Consider the following 19053-nt stretch of genomic DNA (forward strand, 5'->3'; position numbering starts at 1 on the left):
AGGCGAATATTTGTGTCCGCTCGACATATAAGATCGGCCGGTTCAGTGTCAAATGGTATGCTCCTTTTTCATTTCAGGCACCCGGAGTTCATCCCAGGACTGCAAAGGCAAGACTACAATCTCCATATTATTGTAAAAGACTTTCTAACCAGTTTGTTTGGTGTACAAAATATGTTAATATCCGTCAACGTGCTCTATCCAGTCAATGTCAATATTTAGTTAAAAACTTCAGCATGTTTAGCTATGTGAACGTTTTCTATATTATTGTGTCCGACTATAGAAGTTGTAGAAGCATATCATGTCATACATTTCCGTCTATGCGTCCGTTCGTTTGTCGCACATTGGGTGTGTTTAAATGCACTGTTTTCCATACACGATTTTCCAGTTTTCAAGCGACCATTGATTGTATGCTTTTCGATTTAACCAATGCTAATAACGAACAAATGTAATTAAAAATAGATGGATAGTGAGACTAAGAATTAAAGAAAGGAGAACATCAATTACTAAATGCGCTATTGTAATTAAAAGGATAAATATCCTATAATATTTCTTACTTAGCTCGGGAGGTTCAATTCATTTTATGATAATGATTTTAAAGGTCATTGGGTACCCGTATTTAACAAGTATAACTATTTCCTACTTTATGCACATTCCGAGCAAAGACAATGATGGTAATGGTATCATTATTAATAGTATTAGTATTAGTATTATTCCATGCACAGTCACAGCACTAACCAAGTTTCTGGCCATGAAACTAATACAACCTCAAGACGATAGCTGGCTACAGGTTTTATTTCGTCTTGCTCCCCAACACGAGATGGACATGATCAGAAGGAGGGCTGCGACTCACTGTGAGCCTTCTAAGAATACAGCTCGACAAATCTGTAAGATAATGCTTCAGGACTGGATGAAATCAGAACGAGTAAAGGATGACAAGGTTGGTTGTTTTATCTTTTTATTTTGTATGTATTATTTATCAGTTTTTCTTAAGCATAAATAAACTAATCCATTAATAGCCTGATACATTTATATCCAGTCATTTATGTTTTTTTTATATCTATTTGACAAACACGAAACACTCCAGTCTAATTATCATATATTTGCCAACAAAGAATTCAATACAAATATCTCAGAAAACAAAACAAGATTTAGTGTCTTGTGTGTTCTTTAATATGCTTAATAATGTCAATTGAGCCGATACCATATATATATATATATATATATATATATATATATATATATATATATATATATATATATGTGCATACGACAATTAAGACTACATCTGTGTTATTTTGGTGATATTTTCATTGTAGATATGTCCAGTCTTCAAAGCGCTGGAGGACTGTAAATGACACAGTCTTTTGGAAGAGTGCAACAGGTTTCTTCACATCCACCAAGGTAAGTGTGGATTCAAAATGACATAATACTGCATGTATTTACTTTGATAGTTAATGTTTTACCCAGTAGAGCATGGACTGCACTGCGCATGGCCTGCAGTTGGAATATTATTTGTAAAGGGTTTGGTGACATAATCGCATAACTTGCTTTATAGTTAATTCATCATTATAGAGTACATAAGTGGACACTCAGTATTTCAGTAGTGTAATACAAAACTAGTAATCAGTAGTAGTACCACAGTATATCTCTTCTTTTACTCTTTCAGCCTTTCTGTCAGACTCCAGTATCGCTCATATGGCAAAACTCATAGATGCCAACTGGAAATCTGTGGCGCTAAAGTTGGGATTATCCAATGAAAATATCAAGGACTGCACGAGAACTTCTGCTGAAGACAAGAAAGAGGAGGCTTTTGAACTGTTAAGAAGATGGCGCCTCTCTGATCCAGTAATCTTCTGCGGCACGGATCTCTTTGCTGACTTGCTGGAACAATTGGAGTACACAAGACAGAACGAGAGATTCGTAAGCTATATCAAGCAAATCCAGGACAAGATTAGTCCGCCATAATTTTCGGACTATTATATGTTGTCAAATAGGTTTATGTGTATGCGATACAATCGAATGATCATCATATTAACACAGTATTGGCGCTGGATGTTAAATAATGACAACATAGTTAGTCTCATTTTTCAATGCTGTATGTGATCTATTTTTGCTTTCTCTCATGCAATTTATTTTATGCATGCCAATTTGCATGCGACGCTTATGTAAAGTTCAAGCTTATTGTACCCACAGTAAACAGTAAACATGTATGTACTGTATCCGAAACACTTGCATCTGCCGTTTGGCGTGTTCCTTACCCAGTTTAAACCCTAAAGAAGTAAAATGTACTTATTCATATGAATACTGGCTAGGAACGGTTTTTACCTGAAATGTGAATGACGTAGAAGCCTACAATAAAGCAAAATAAATGGGACGTGCTTGAGGAATTGCTCGCAGACCTTTATACCACACAGACATGCAATTTAATGGACCCTTTTTACATTCCCAATCAATACGTTTGTTTTTATTGATTTTCTAATTACATTGTTTGTCAAGTCAGATTCGTTCAGAATAATTGATTCCATTTCTTTTGACAAATTGTTATCACAATGAGGCTAAACATTTACGGGCATTTTTGTGTATATCATACTAGTTTTATATTTAGTTTACATGTCAAAGATATATTGTGTTGTTTCCGTTACTTAGCGAAGACCACATTTCCTATGTATATGTAAAGAAAGAAGGTATATCTAGGGAAATGAAAGAGGATATATACACCATCTTTCGTTGCAACTAGACTTTCCCGATTGCTTGACACATATTGGTATATAGATAAAAAAGGTAGAGCAGCCATTTAATGGCATGTCAACGATGATGGTTGCTACAGTCATTCGATTACACATTCAGCAATTACCTGCATACATGACATCTTTCATATTCCACCTAACATGACTTATAATAAGCACGATCCTTAGTTGGCTTGACTCGTTTGACTCGACATGAAACCTACTCGTAACAGTCAATCTGAAATTGACAAAACCAGAAAACTCTGACAAAAGCAAACGAGTGGAGTGTTCTATGTTATGCTATAGTTAATAATTTACGTGATGTGACATGATTAAAGTCGCGATTTATTGCGTCCAATGATTTATTACCTCAAGTAGAATAAGATTCCCTCTAGTAAGCATGAATATAACGTGTGATGGTGTGGACATATGAATATGTACACATAAAACATCCCATTATTATTCACGTTATTAAAGTCCACCAGTACAATTTTAATTCTTACAGAATTTGCTTGACAATGTATGCACTGATTTGAACAAATCACACCTATTGTAAACTTGATGTACGATAAATAATGTATGTTGTGTGTGAACTCTCCCACTCTCTCTCCCTCTCTCGCTCTCTTTCTCAGTATGATACCTCTGCACAGAAAGCAGGTAATATCTGTTTCAAAATTTATTCATCTCTAAGGACGAAATTATGCGTAACCGCCAGGCATATGTGACACTAATTTGTAAATTAACTATGATATATCAACCAATATTTCATCAGTAGTTTCGTTGTTAAGTGACACGTAACGACATATACTTTAATATTAAGTAATGTTATGATAGTTGTGAAGAAAGTGGGTGGTGTGCTGGGTGCGCTAATTAAACTATGCGTAACGTGTGAGATTTATAACGAATACAATGGGTTCCTCTTTCAAAGTTAATACATAAAAAGAAGTAACTATGACATGTATCGCTGACCGAAATAAAATAATAACAAATTCGGCTAACATAGTATCCCCATTTTTTCTGTTTAAGAGTAGGATTAAGACATAAACATCGTGAATACGGCGAGACACGAACGGTTGTTTTCCTAACTCATCATCACGTTCTACCTAAAGAAGCAAACACTTTAATTGGACTTTTCGGTCATTTTCGTCATAACGTGAGCAATCTGATTGATTGAAGAAAATGTTAGGCTCAACTTCCGGGCTATTATTTTATCAATGTTTAAACGAACTGCAATGAGTTTTATTGCATATAAATTAAGTTATTAATAATTCAAATATGATGTGAATGAAATTGCGCCAATATTCATTTATCAGTTTAGTCTAACAAAAATGTAAGTAATTATAGAGACATAAAAGGACAATTTTTTTTTAAATGGACGTATTTTAAACTTTCATCATGGTTCTAATTTGTCTGGTTTATGTACAGGAAATGATGTCGAACAATGAATTTTAATACTTGTTTGATCTGTGAAATTCATTTGACAAAACAGCTACGTTGCAGGTATGACCATAAGCGTATGACATATACTTTCTCTAGTATATCTGAGAAACACCGATTGCAGAAAGCAAACGTAACGCTGTACTATAAATATAGTTGCCCTGAAGTGTAGATGTACTCAAATGACAATCGAGGAAATTGTATTTCGCAGTTTCAGCACAAGATTTATATGTTTCCCTCTACTTATGTCTTAAAGAGCGTATAATGCCATAAAATAAAACGTAAATTAAAATGCAGAGTAATCTTGGTTACATGTTGATATGTACCTTTTGAGAAGTGGTCTTAGTAACAGACAAAACTGGCGAATGAGGAGGAAAAGGCTTCAGAATTGCTGAAATAAAGCTGAATATAAAACTCGATTCGTATAGAAAAGTACGTAAGTATTACATTTTCGGGCAGGTTTACGGAAATATCCAAAATCAATATCCCAACTAAACCTATAACATGTTATAATTATGTGAACAAATTGATGACTTGAAAAAAAATGCGTTAATAAAACGACAATCACTGTTCGAAAAGTTTCCCTAAAAGCGTCTTCGTTGATCTAATGCCGAATACATATAATACGTTGCTACCTTTATTGTATATCATCTATACATACACAAAACACTCCTTATTGAAAGAGTCTACAGGTAATCCGATAACATTGTATTTTCTTGAATCAATGAGATGCATCAAGAAGTATGTTGTCCAAACCATTTATCTGCCTGCCTTTGACCTACCTTTTATTCTAACATTAAGAGACAAGGTATGTACAGACAGTTTATTTATACTTTTTGATTCAGTTAAAAGGCATTTCAAAATTGTTTTCGATTATTGATTCCTCAAAAAAGAAATTAAATACGAAAAGTGTAAAATGTATAATCATTCGCACTAGCTTAATAATTTGTACGTTTTATACTAACTAATGATAATTCATATTAATTATGTGAAAAAGGTCGCGTTATTCATTCGCCCTATGTTTTATGTCTTTGTTTTATCGGAGCTGTGAAGGAGTATATTATGGGTCTAAACAAAGTGTCGCCAGAAGTTTTATTATTGTCACATAACTGGCATTTTGTTTCCTGCAAGTCCAAAGAGAGAGAGATAGAGAGAGTATGGGAACAGTCACACGCCAATATCGTCTTAATGTATCAATACTTTCAGTTTAAGGGTTGCTGAAACATGTATTTAATGCTAGCATTATTTTATCACATATCAACTCAGTCGTTTTGTTTTTTATTAACTCTATCGTGAGACTGCACTATAGATATAATGCAACAAAAGATATGTATCAGTTAAACGATTACGATATAAACGATACGAAATTTGAAAATCGTTGTAAAGATGGGAATTAGTCATGAATATAGGTAAAATACAAAACAGTATAGTATCAGTACCTGTTATCCTGGTGAATGAACTACTTTTGTTTTTTCCAGTTAATAATTGCACAGGACTTCCTTGTTATTGCTTTAAGCTATCATCAAATAGCGCCGGTGGACTCTGTTTCAGAAGAGTGGCTAATGAACAAACTTCCCTAAAAAGGGAACAATACTATACGGCAATAAGCTAAACGCATGATTGATCCACTGTTTTCATACTACATAGAATGCTACCTTGTTTTGTTTCTACAATCCTGAATGACATATTCGCATGCGTAGGCGTTACAGTTGTAGAAAAACAGTCAGTCTTGGTTGATGAGGTTCAATATATGCCTAACATATTCTTTTAGACCCATGGAATAATGCATGGTCTCTAATATTCCAAGGAGATCATTAAATACGTCCAACCCGCTGTTGATGACCGCCTCGGACACACGCCATTTACATAACATCATGAACGCTTCCTCCTCATTTGAGCCTTCGCTACCGCTCTTGCATGCTGTAACGTCTTCTTCAGAGAGTCCCATATTCCTTGCTAGGGAAGACCAATCATTTTCTATCACCTTGGCCATTTCAGACATGCACTTGTCCGACAAATAATCTAAAAGAGTAGAAACAGAAACTAACATCAAGGACAGTTGTTCAAAATAATTCATATAGTTAAAAAATACATCATATAACAATCGGACGTTTAATTATTCTTTTCTTTTTTAACATTGATGTAAGGATCTCTCTCTATTCAGACATTTAGCCTATTGTCTAGTAATTTGCTCTTTTGATTACTGATTCAATTTCTGTAAATTAGACGAGTCGTTTTTGCTTTCAATTTTTGTTTTGCTTGTACATTTATGATTTCGTTTTTCCCTTTTTTGTCGGGAAAGTTGAATTGCTAGATTTACATTCGACTGCATACTTTATGTTTGAAATATCACTACTTGTTTAAGTTATTTTATTATGTTATGAATATAGAATATGCATACACCATTTTATTCGAGGTACATAATGAATCAAGCCAATGTAGACCAAACAAAGTCTGCCTTTATAACGTCTTAGGCACCGACAAATCTCACGCAAATGAATTTTAATGAAACGAAATATTGTATAACACACAAATACACAAACACATGCCGATCAAATTTTTGTGTGCTTACGTTTAGCTAATTATTGCACATCCCTGATAGCAAAAGGAGAACACAACCTATACCCAAGAAATTCATGAACAACAAATACATGGACATATCATAAAATAATTTAAAAACATAAACTTTGAGTAAAAATAAAGTAAATACAGGTACAATTATACCGATTGTAACATGTTAGGGATCATAAAAAAATGTAAACATCTTAATATATTACGGAAATAAAACGTGCAAGATGTTGGCAAGGATCTTATAATCTACTTGTACACAGGACCTAATCCTGGATATGGATAAACTGAAATCTACTTTTCTACACAGGACATACTCACCTGCATATGGATATATTTCAATCTACTTCTACACAGGACTTATTTTGATATAGACAAATTTACATATGCTTCTACACATGGCTTACTCATGTGTTTATTTACAGACTTAAATATACCTTAACACAGGACATGCTCATGTGTATATTAGAAGACTTAAATATACCTTAACACAGGACTTGCTCATGCTGTAATGGATAAAATTTAAATCTGCTTCTACACAGGACTTACTCATGTGGATATAAACAAATTTTTCACACTCGTCAGACAGTGTCATCCTATGGCAATCCTGAAGAGCCCAGAGTATTGGTTTGACCTATAGATGCAAAATAGTAAAAGTTATTTCTTGCAAACATAAAACAAACAGCTTAGTTTTGCGGCTGACAACGATTTTATATAAACACTAAAACGCAGATTATGACTGACTTTATGACAGTGTTAAGGTTGACATGAACAATTCCTAAACTGTGCCTATACAATTTTATACTTACATTAGCATTACACTGGCATATATATATATATATATATATATATATATATATATATATATATATATATATATATATATAAATATATATATATATATATATATATATATATATATATATATATATATATATATATATATATATATATATATATATATATATATATATAAGTGGATATTAAGTAAGTGAGGTCAAATTAAAGAGTACACTGTTTTGTCTAAGGTCAGGGTAGCTTTTGAAGTAGCATTTGGGATTGACGCCAGCTCTTTCTACTGAGTCTAGTTCAAGATTATAATATATATCTTAACCGAACAACTCATTTTCAGAACCAAATTACACCTCGTTTTATACCTATCTGATATAGGTAGAAATTTATACTGACTACTGGTAGCTATTTAGGGCAAGTATTCTTTGTCTTCCGATCTCAGTACATTTGGTGTCCATGAATACATTTCGGGCAGGGTGACCTATGAAATTTATTTCGTTTTAATATATCAAAATATAGAATCTAAATGCAGGATATAAACAAAATGTATAAAAGTCGTAATTCGCTTGAGTCCAATTTACATTGGTTTGGCGGCACCTCCCCGCCTATACACACACACACACACACACACTACACCAACGTTCGGATTGTCAAACACTACATATGATGCAGCCATTCATTTATTTCAGCATACTTAACTTCCGCTTGATTAAACTATTTCTTTAACAGCAATACCAAGGCCACAAATAATGACAATAAAAACAAAACTGATTTGTTTTGCATAAAACTAGATGGGAGCAAGCTCAACATGTACACGAACTCCGATTTATGTTTTTTCTAACATTCGCAATTGGATTTGATCTGCAAGCTATGAACGGTATGCCAAATCTTAATCTGAGTAGACCAACACAGTATATGAAGCCCCTGGTCATCGATTATAATAACATTGTAATTTCTTTTAATTTATATTCTGTGAAATGCCTAACGCAACCCCACAACACCCCCATGATTAAAGAGCATAATTGGTAGATTCTAAAACGCAATGGCTATCAAGAAAGACACGTTTGCATATATATATATATATATATATATATATATATATATATATATATATATGTGTGTGTGTGTGTGTGTGTGTGTGTGTGTGTGTGTGTGTGATTTAGATTGTTAACGTAGCTTTAACAATGTTTCAGCCATATCGATAGGATGTCTGCAGTATGGCAGTTCATAGTCATGTTCAGCACATATGCATTACGCCGAAGACATGTGGCATCATGACCCACCCAATCATATTATCCTGACACCAGGCATAACACTAAACTCGTAATGCTGGGGGCTTAGCGAGGGAGCTGTTTTATATATAGGTATTATACGGTGTAGATGCAATACATCCATATGATCACGGGGGTGGTCATTTCATCAGTGTCTTAATTTAAAGTGCTTTTAAGATTAATCGGATGGGCTAAACGCATATTTGTGTTTTAAACGTATGAAACAAGGATCGTGTTACTTTGTCTTCCTGAACAGGTTTGGATTTCATCCAGTCTTGCAGGATTATCTCACATATCTGGCATTCATTGTTGGGTGTTTCACATCGCGTGGCCGCCCTGCGCCAAATATTATCCATATCTCTTCGGGAACCCAGACTGTGAATGAGGTATCACAGTAGTAAATAAGCCAATACGTTGGTAATAAATCAATTTCCAGTTAGATGCCTCTGCAATAAGCTAAATTAATTGTGAAACAACATTAATATAAGTGTAGGTTTGTAATTATGAATACCACTATTAAATGTTTCACATTTAGGTCGCCCAACATAGTACATGCTCGTTTAAAAATGTTGTCTTATACTTATATCAAATTGTTAATTAGTCCCAGCTCTATTCGTCTGGGCCGAATGACAAAGCTTATAAATGTGATACTGATTTTTGTAGAAATACTAAATACTAAATAATGCGATCATTCTATATTGCAGAAAAACCAATTTATACTAAATATCACGGTTATACTGTACTTTAGAAAAATTTAATTATATAAAGTCATCAGTGACGTTTACATAAAATGCGTCAAGTCGAGGTTTGCAAGAGCCAGTATAGTGTCGCTTTCAAGAAAAATAAACCTCTAATAGGAGGTAACACTACATATGGAAACAAAAATACCTAAATATTACTTGTAACCAGGTGTCATCCTTCCCTTGTGTCGTCAACTTCATTGCGAGGAACTTTGCCAGGGTAGTTACTGCAGACAAAGTGTTATTGTAGTTCACATTATATTCACTTTTTTGACCATTGTGAACATTACACTGTCGTAATGAATGTTCTCTTTGTATTACATTTAGACCCTTCACTTTAAAATCAACCACATTTAATTTTTCGGAGTCGGACTGGTTTAAGCGTGTTTTAATTTCAATTATTTGCACGAACTATTCAATTCAAGAAGATACCCAAGGTTAAGGAACTGTTTTCTGTCCTGATGTTTTCTTAGTAGAAAAGTAATTCGGTTTTACAAATACATATTTAATAGAGTTGTAAGCATAAAGCACACATATCTTGGCGACTATAGTCGCAAACCCAATGCAAATAGATGATTTGTTTTTATCATTAGAATGTTAAAGAATGTAAAGATGGTAAAGGAAAAGCAGACGAACTGTTTTGCTTTTAACTGTGTCCAGTAAACTAAATGCATACTTACGATAGTGAGGAAATCGAATGCGGGCTCTCGCTTTTCTTGGTCGTTCTATGACTCTCTGGAAACATTATTTACGACGTTAGGTTCACTTAGTATATGTCTAGAACAGCATATAAATGAAAATGAGCGGTTAAACTATTGCCATTATAGATCAAGGAACGGATATTCCGATATATATATATATATATATATATATATATATATATATATATATATATATATATATATATATATATATATATACATATATAGCAAATACGTTATGTGTACTTAAAATCACCGTCTATTTGTAGAATACTTTGCAAATTTAGAGGACAATTATAATTATGTTCAACAGGTTTAAAAGTAATATAATTTAATTAATGTAATAATAAAATGTAATACAATGAATGCCCTTACGTGTAGAAAAGGATCAAATATTTTGTTTAACTTTTGCCAAGAAATAGGAGGAAAATATTGCGGTTCGTACCTTAGGCAAAGTAATTGGAAGGCTTCCTGATGTTTTTGTATAGATCGCTCCTTTTCTGTCATCCTTGAGGACTTCAAATTGTAGCTGTCCAACGTAGGAATCAAATTCTTTCTGTTTGTATTCATCTACGGCCTGTAGACGGACCTCTTCCTTACCAGTGTCCATGTAGGCATGAAAAATCATCTTTACCTGAGTAAAAAGAATAAACACATGTCATCCATTTGTACGGTAATAAATTTGTTTACAGAGAGGGTTGCAAGCTTATGTGCATGCATGATATAACGTATCATGAAATATGTCATGAATGTGATTAACTTTAATACATTTGATAATTCAAACAATGCATTTACCTACAAAGCATAGAAAATTTAATTCAAAAATCATCAAAGATGTATTCCTTGATTATAAATATAATATAAATATGACAATTTGTTTTAATCATACCTAAATGGAATTATTTCATACTTTGCACCATGTCATCTTTACCGTTCTGCTAATCATCCTCATTTATTTTTGACCTTGTAAATGCTAGAAGAAAAGCAAAGAATCTCAGCGATTTCAAAGGTAATGTAAGTCGACCGAATTTTAGGTCATTGGCTATATCCACTAGCTATATTATAGTTTTTGTTCTGGAAATCAACACTTTTATAAATGTACATCGTGTCGTTTATACAATGTGGTAAAGGATGCCTTTGAAATTTTGTATAAATAACATGGGATTAATTTAAAAAATAAACATATTCATTGTAGTGATTAACGTTCGCGAAATTTATTGTTATATAAAGTACATTTTGTTACCTGTGACTCCGGTGTCATGGCAATATTTCCAGAACACCTCACAATAATAGCCTGCCCGTCTGTCAAAACAAATTCTTTGCTTGTATCAGGGCCGAGGCTGTAACGCAGTCTTTCCAACTCAGACACGCGCGAAGAGACTTGTTCGCGTCGAACACACTGAATCATTATGATGTACGGATTATTTGCCTTTTGTTTAGCAATAATTCGCACAATTGATGCATTACTATGAAAGCAGAGTTCGTCCGCTGCTTTGAGAAATTCTTCACTTGGAATGCCCAGTCGTCCTTCTATCTCCAGGACTCTGGCAATAAATAAATAAACTCCAGTTAAGCAGGAACCCGAGCCATTCAGTGGAATCTAACTAGTATATGTTGGATGTTTGCAGGATTGATACAAAAGAGAGAGAGAGAGAGGGAGAGAGCGCGCGTTCATAGGTGGTGACCAAAATGGAGACACTAACATCTAAACGAAATATTTAAAAATAAATGTCTAACTAGATTCCTTACCCACATCCTATCCCAGTTAACAATTATAAGGAACAGATGATTAGTACATCTATATAGTTGCATCAACATATGAATTGTTCCAACATAAATGACACAAGGTCGCACTGTTCCTGGTGACAAAAGACATAAAAGATTACAAGGGCAATGCAAAGTAAAAGTGTGGTAAGAAGGATACGAAATTGGCAGAGTTGGAGAATAAAATCTGAAAGGAGGCTAAACACTGCCAGTTATTCCAAGAAAATATCTTTTTAATTCATTTAAAATTCTGCATCACTTCAAACACATTTATTATCAAAGTGATACTCGTTTCGATAACATAAATTGTCTTTGAGGTGTTGTTGAAGAGATTCAATATATGCCTAACAAGAGATACGTGGCAAGGAAAAGGTGTTGGCTTCTGCGGCGGTATCTCACATCCATTGCCTGGACTATGAATATAAACCGATTGAGTAGTATACAAAATTTGATGCTTACAAATAAGAGTCCTTTCAGTTAGGCAAGTTGATTGAAACATCCATATTTTTTCCTTTGATTTCACTGCTTGCTATTTTCCAGTTGTCGCCCCTGCACTTGTACAGGTGAAGATACCTTCCCTTATCACTCGTTCTTTTATCTGAAACATTGTGATTCTTGTTAGCTATGCAAGGATACCAAAGTGATGAAAGAGTGGCTACAGTCACTGTTTAATTTACACAACGTATCCTTGTTGCGTTATTGTGGGTTAATTACTTGTTATTACCATAACTAGATGACTCCTTTGGACCCTTCACGTAAATATTTATAATGGTCCATATAAATCCATAACATTTTAAGGAAACACTTGATTGCTACGGTCAACGTTAAAAATGTCATCTAAATTACAGAGAACGGGTGTTTAGTACATTAGCATTTACTGGTGTCCAGCAATGCATACAATGTGTACATGGTTGGTAGCGAAATATCAAACTTTCAGAAATAATTTATCCCAGCAAAAAACTCGATAATGTAAACGAGATGATTTTGTAAATATACTTTTTAGCACAGGTTTTTCTACATAAATGGTATCATTCCGTCAGGTTTGCCACAGCAAGGAAGCTTACCCATGACCAAAGCAGCAAATGTATGATAGCAGTATATACATTAAGCATTTATCTGATAATGTGAGTTGTGCATTTCAATGCTTCATCTTCTGCTAAGAAGTAATTCAAAGTAACAATGCATGCAGTATTGATCCATACAAATATATATTTCATAAAGGCAAACAAAATGGAACTGCATGTATCAATATTAAAACAAATTTTACATTTCAAAGACCACGGTACGCTGTTGGAGGGGGAGAAGGAAAAAGCCAAAGATTCAAGATAACATTGCACACTGTACAAAAATGTTGTTTTTTGTGGAGGGTTTGGGTTCAAGTATGGATGGCGTGTTCATGATCAATATAAAACAATCTAAACGAATAATGTCTATCTATGGCGAAGATTACTTGAATATATGACATAGATATGAATTAAAATGATGGATTATTTTTAACGATGCCAGACACATACCAAGACATAAAAAAATAATTTCACACTTTCTCGCCAAAGAGCAAATAAAATCATGTTTTGTTTGCCATTTATCAGTGTACGTTTTCAGCATAAGCATGTTAGAAAAACAGGAAACACTATGCTCTTACACGATCGAAACTATAACAAATATTTAATGTAACTTTTAAGTACAGTGTCACATATAGTAAAGTACCCAACAATTATATCTTTTTTTATATGTAACCTATATATGGATGCATATTTGATTTTGTATGTGTACCATCGGGCAACAAGCATTATGAAATGTAAAGGCTTTAATCGGAATTATATTCGTTACAAATTGACGCTAATTATCAGCCTGTACAATGACCACATATTTTTAGATTAACTTCATTTACTGCTTATATAAGCACCATTTTTATTAACAATATATATATATATATATATATATATATATATATATATATATATATATATATATATATATATATATAAGATTAATTCTGTTAAGTCTACATATGTAAACACCGCAAATTTCCTTGTATGATTAATATATTAATATCATTGTCAGGTTGAGGTCTACCTCTAATTTCTAAGATAACATTCATTTTTATTAATTCCAAAATTACATGTCACTATTCCAAATTCTATCCAATATAAAATACATTTTTTCGAAAATGTATCCCTCACAGTCCCCTAAATATTAGATATAAGATACTTTTCCATCTATTGCAATATAAGATTAAAATGTACACCTATGTATAAAATAGTATTTGCTGTAAACATTTCGAATGATCAAGTTAGCTGAGGAATCTTGATAAGTCTGAACAGTAGCCCACACCAAAAAGAAAGAACTACAGTAACACGTAACACTCCCTTTCTCTCTCTCTCTCTCTCTCTCTCTCTCTCTCTCTCTCTCTCTCTCATAAACAGTAAGTATACCTCGACTCGTTATAGGTTTGATGGTCATGTCACTTTAAACCCAGACTTGTACTTAACTGTCTTGAGTTAAAATTAGACGACAGTGCTAGTGTTGATTTACACGATGATTCTACACGATGATTTTACACGTAGTAGGCGCTAACTTACACCCTATTGTTATTAGTATTAGTATTATTAGTATTAATATTATTATTAGTAGTAGTAGTAATAGTAGTAGCAACAGCAGCAGTAGTAGTAGTAGTATTAATAATGCAATCAAATTTTAGGCCGCCGTGAGAGAAAGTTTGATTGGTTCGCATTAAACTTAGGATGATAACACCATATCGCCAAACTACTCAGATTTTGTTGGAATTTCGTGTAACTTCTCATCATAATATCAGGTTACATACCGTTCGGTGCAATCCTTGTCAAATCTAATTCAATGTCTTTTTCAGTTGGAGCGTCGCACGTGATTGCCATAACAGAGCTTGTGGACAGCACATTATGGCAGTGGTCGTAGTACTGGGTGGCAAAGGCTAAACTATTCTCCCTGATCGGCCGAATCTTGTCATACGAAAATAGTGAATAATATTATAATAACTGTAAATTAATTAGTACAGCATCGTTTGCCACGTGTATCATTTCTTTAATAGAGACGGTTCACAATATCAAATATTATTACGTAAATGGTAGGTACCGTATTTTCCATGGTTGCTGTAATTCAGTATCAAAGACATATTAAAAGCTAATTGTCAAAGACGTTTTCCTCTTCTGAACTCACTTTCAACATGCTACATTATATTGTAAGTACTATATATATATATATATATATATATATATATATATATATATATATATATATATATATATATATATATAACAACATGGATACATAAACGATGCATTACGAGTAAATAAAGCAATAATAATTACATATATAATACCTATGTTCATTGTATCCAGAGGTAAAACATGTTTTACTTATATCGTTACATCCACAAGCACATGAACGTATAAGAAATGGAATTTAAACAAACAAAACGTACAATATTAGGACATTATATTAGTGGCATAACTTGCTAATTGGTACATCTGATTTGTAATCAAGTATATTACTGCTAACTAATTAACATGATAATAACCATGACACAAAATTAGTAAAATGCCGATGGTCTGGAAACTTATATTAACTCTAATGTTATGTGATTTAGTAATGTCACATGTTACATTCGAGATACCAGGGTTTAAAGGACTGAATCACTATGCTGATTATATAATTGGTATCTTTACGAAATAAACGTCGAATGACTATAAACGAAGGCAATAATTTTTGTAGCGTAAGAAATTGAATAATATGTAATAAGGCGTAGCATAATACATTCCAATTTTTTGTTTTATTCCTAAAATCCTGTTGGATTTAGATGTGCTAAGAGTTATTAAAGCTATGCACGAAATTAAACCTTAAAACTGTTTCAGTCCTAAAACATAGATGTTTACTATCTACATATTTACTTCTATCTTCATTTTCGTAGGTTTGCGGAAAGTATCCCTGGGTACAAATAACTTAATGTTCTTATCCACAGCTGAAGCTTGGTTGATTCCGTTCTTGTCAACCATCAGTTCCTGACTCCTGGTCTTCGCCACTGCCAGCATCTTTACAGTGTGAAAATTGGCCACATCTATACCGGTGTAGCTCAAACCCTTGAAAAACATATGAAATCATTTCGGTTATTTAGATTTACATTTACATATATCTCCAACAAAAAGACATCAGTGCTTGTTTTACAGCAGAATAATGTATACAAACCTTATGACGTTAGATAATGTATTATATTAATGAAGGATTGGGTGCCATTGACCACACAATTAAACCGTAATGCATTTATTATATTAGGGGATTATTTGGATTTTGTTGACTTGTTGGTCCCTTTCAATGAATGTTGCTTATGCTCCCGAATATCCCTTTAAATTTGTTTCACTTTTTTCTCTTTTTCACGGCAAGTAGTTCTCTAAGCCATCTCTAATTTTGTGGAGCGCGCTGAGTGTTTTAACAGCGAAATCAACTGACATGAAAAATAAAATATTGTATTAACATTGGAACTAACATAGCACCGCACATGTTGCTGGTCGGCGCATTTTTACTGAAGGATTCGACTGGTTATCCGTTACGGAAGCAATTGCTCAACAGCAAAACTTCCGGCGAATGATATTATGTCGATCAAGATATTATATACAAGTGTGTGACTCACATATGTGGCTCCCCCCGTTATACGTAGATTAAATGTTTACATTTATTCGATCTTATCTTAATTCATTCCTTTCCGTATCATATTATGCACGTGAATTATATCAAACTTAATCTTAGAAGATTTTCTAAATGAATGTTTGCACTGTGCTGGCCATTAAGGCTTGGTCTTGTATATACAATGATAATGCAAATGAGTTGTATATGTCATAACATTTAACGGACCTAAGGCGTAACAACGGAGTAAATAAACTAATCCAATCCGTAAACGAAATGAATCAGCAATATATGTCGATGGGCTTAATTGACAGTGATGATGCATTTGGACACTTGTAATGCACATAACCTAGCTTTCATTTCCTTACCGACTGGCTTGTCTGTTCTGTATGTACAGTGACAGGGGTCTGGTCTGTCCATTCTCCTCCATCTATGGATGCCTTGACGATAACTTCGTCACTGCTGTCTGATACGGAGCAATGGGGTACGTACACTCGCATGGGAACCTGCATGAAGCAGATTTTATAAAGATTTTGAAACAGTTTATGTCAGGTGACAAGGAATAAAATTATGACTATTATTTTAATCACACAGGTCAAAAGCAAAGAATAATAAGGCAAACATAAATGTTTATGATTAGCTTCACATGGTCCTAGTGTAAATCTAGTACCACAATGAGTTTTATGGAGCAAAGAAAACCAAGGGAAAATAATAAACAAATAAATAAAACTGCATAAGCTGTGAATTGAATCTGTGTTTAAACACTTTCTTACAACGCACAAATTATGATGCATTAGAAACGTAGGAAAGTGTTGAACGCTTACAAGCATGATAGTTAAAAATATTGTTCCATAAAAATGGCGAGGTTTTGTGTTCCTTTGTCTTGCTTTCTTTTGTTGTTTGTTTTTTATGGGGTGTCTATTCATGAAACCTTTGTTTACAAACTCACTTTCTTACATCGGAAAGCTTTACATATTACCCCTACATCATATCCTTTAAACTGTAACTGTTTGGTTTTTATCGCTGGTCGATATGAAAACATTGATCACTTTTAAATGATCATACGTACAACGTTTTGTATGGGCCGTAAAGATATAATCAATCAATCAATCAATCAATCAATAAATCACTTTCTTAGAAAGATAGAAGATCTAATATCATAGATAGATAGATAGATAGATAGATAGACAGACAGATATATAGATAGATAGGTAGGTAGGTTGGTAGGGTTGTTGGTTGATTGGTTGATTGATTGATTGATTGATAGGGTGCAATATTTGTTTAGATTATAATATTTAGCAACACTTCTAACAATCTAACAGGACACAAACTACGTTCATAAACAAAGTTTCTTTGCACTGTTTTCTGCGAAGGTGGCTTTCATCTCCAAAAACACTATATCGCAGATGACCCACATTTCCAAGAAGACAGCAATATGTCAAAATTACTTTTTCTTCACGTTGATTTAGTGCCTTTTCCATTTACCTTTATGTCTTTCTGATCTTCTTTCACCTTCACTTCGATAAGGGAACTCGTCACTTTTTCTCCGATGGCAAGAGTCGGTCCGTCCTTATCACGCCATTCATCACTGGCAAAACATTCTAAATCCTCTTCCTGTAGAGTTCCAGTCATAGCGGAAACCTGACAGCAGATGCCGCGATGAAATGTGTCAGACTCTCCATCCGATCGCCTGTAACTGATTACCAAGGGATAAGTTATTGCAATGCATAGTTCTCGTCATTTAAGGAATTTTAGCCCCTAGGCTTCGAGTTTACGTTAATGTATTTACACTGTTAATGTAAAAGAAGGTAAATTCCAAGAATATAATACTATCGAACATAATAAACTTTCAAACTTCTTTTAGGTATTATTGTCACATTAGTAATTGTTAACCACATTTTCGTGTAAGAAAATGAAACTATTTTCAAACTTTCAAGCATGAACCTTTTTACATGCATGTACACAACCATCACAACGTTAATAAAATAACGTACCATTTTTTTTCTTTTGAAGTTTTAACTGAAGCAACAGTAGTTTATATATCAAACTTTTCATGCAAATAGTAACATTTAGAATCATATTCTCGCGAAATTTGAACAAATTCAAATACCATTTCTTTCGGTATATCAACTACTGGCACAATTTCTGGATTAATCAAACTTGATCAATATGCATAACTCGGAGAACTACTAGACCAGCTAGACTTGATCATTGTACAACAATCGGAATATTACTAGACCACTCAGATGTGATAACGTTACAACATTTGGAAAATTACTAGACCATTCAGACTTAATCATTGTACAACATTGGAAAAGACCAGCCAAACTATGATGACACTTATTAGTACACCGCACTAATCCAACTGTTATTTAACAACATTAAAATAAAATAGATA

The 19053-nt window shown here is 33.5% G+C and overlaps 1 protein-coding gene across 1 annotated transcript in view; it reads right to left on the minus strand.

Annotated features, from left to right (window-relative positions):
* Positions 1–5463: 5463 nt before the first annotated feature.
* LOC149784248 (uncharacterized) overlaps positions 5464–19053 on the minus strand; it is a 43855-nt gene continuing 30265 nt past the window's right edge. The window contains exons 6-16 of the mRNA XM_089932966.1: positions 18141–18351; positions 17024–17161; positions 15926–16114; positions 14824–14977; positions 11479–11777; positions 10681–10869; positions 10215–10269; positions 9683–9761; positions 9034–9169; positions 7281–7365; positions 5464–6185 (exon numbers count right to left, since the gene is read on the minus strand). Of these exons, the coding sequence (XP_089789092.1) occupies positions 5887–6185; positions 7281–7365; positions 9034–9169; positions 9683–9761; positions 10215–10269; positions 10681–10869; positions 11479–11777; positions 14824–14977; positions 15926–16114; positions 17024–17161; positions 18141–18351 (1834 nt within the window). The 3' untranslated portion in view covers positions 5464–5886. The remainder of the gene's footprint in view (positions 6186–7280; positions 7366–9033; positions 9170–9682; positions 9762–10214; positions 10270–10680; positions 10870–11478; positions 11778–14823; positions 14978–15925; positions 16115–17023; positions 17162–18140; positions 18352–19053) is intronic.

Source organism: Sinohyriopsis cumingii, chromosome 14 (assembly GCF_028554795.1).
Source record: "Sinohyriopsis cumingii isolate HCF-2022 chromosome 14, ASM2855479v2, whole genome shotgun sequence".
NCBI classification, from domain to species: Eukaryota; Metazoa; Mollusca; class Bivalvia; order Unionida; family Unionidae; genus Sinohyriopsis; species Sinohyriopsis cumingii.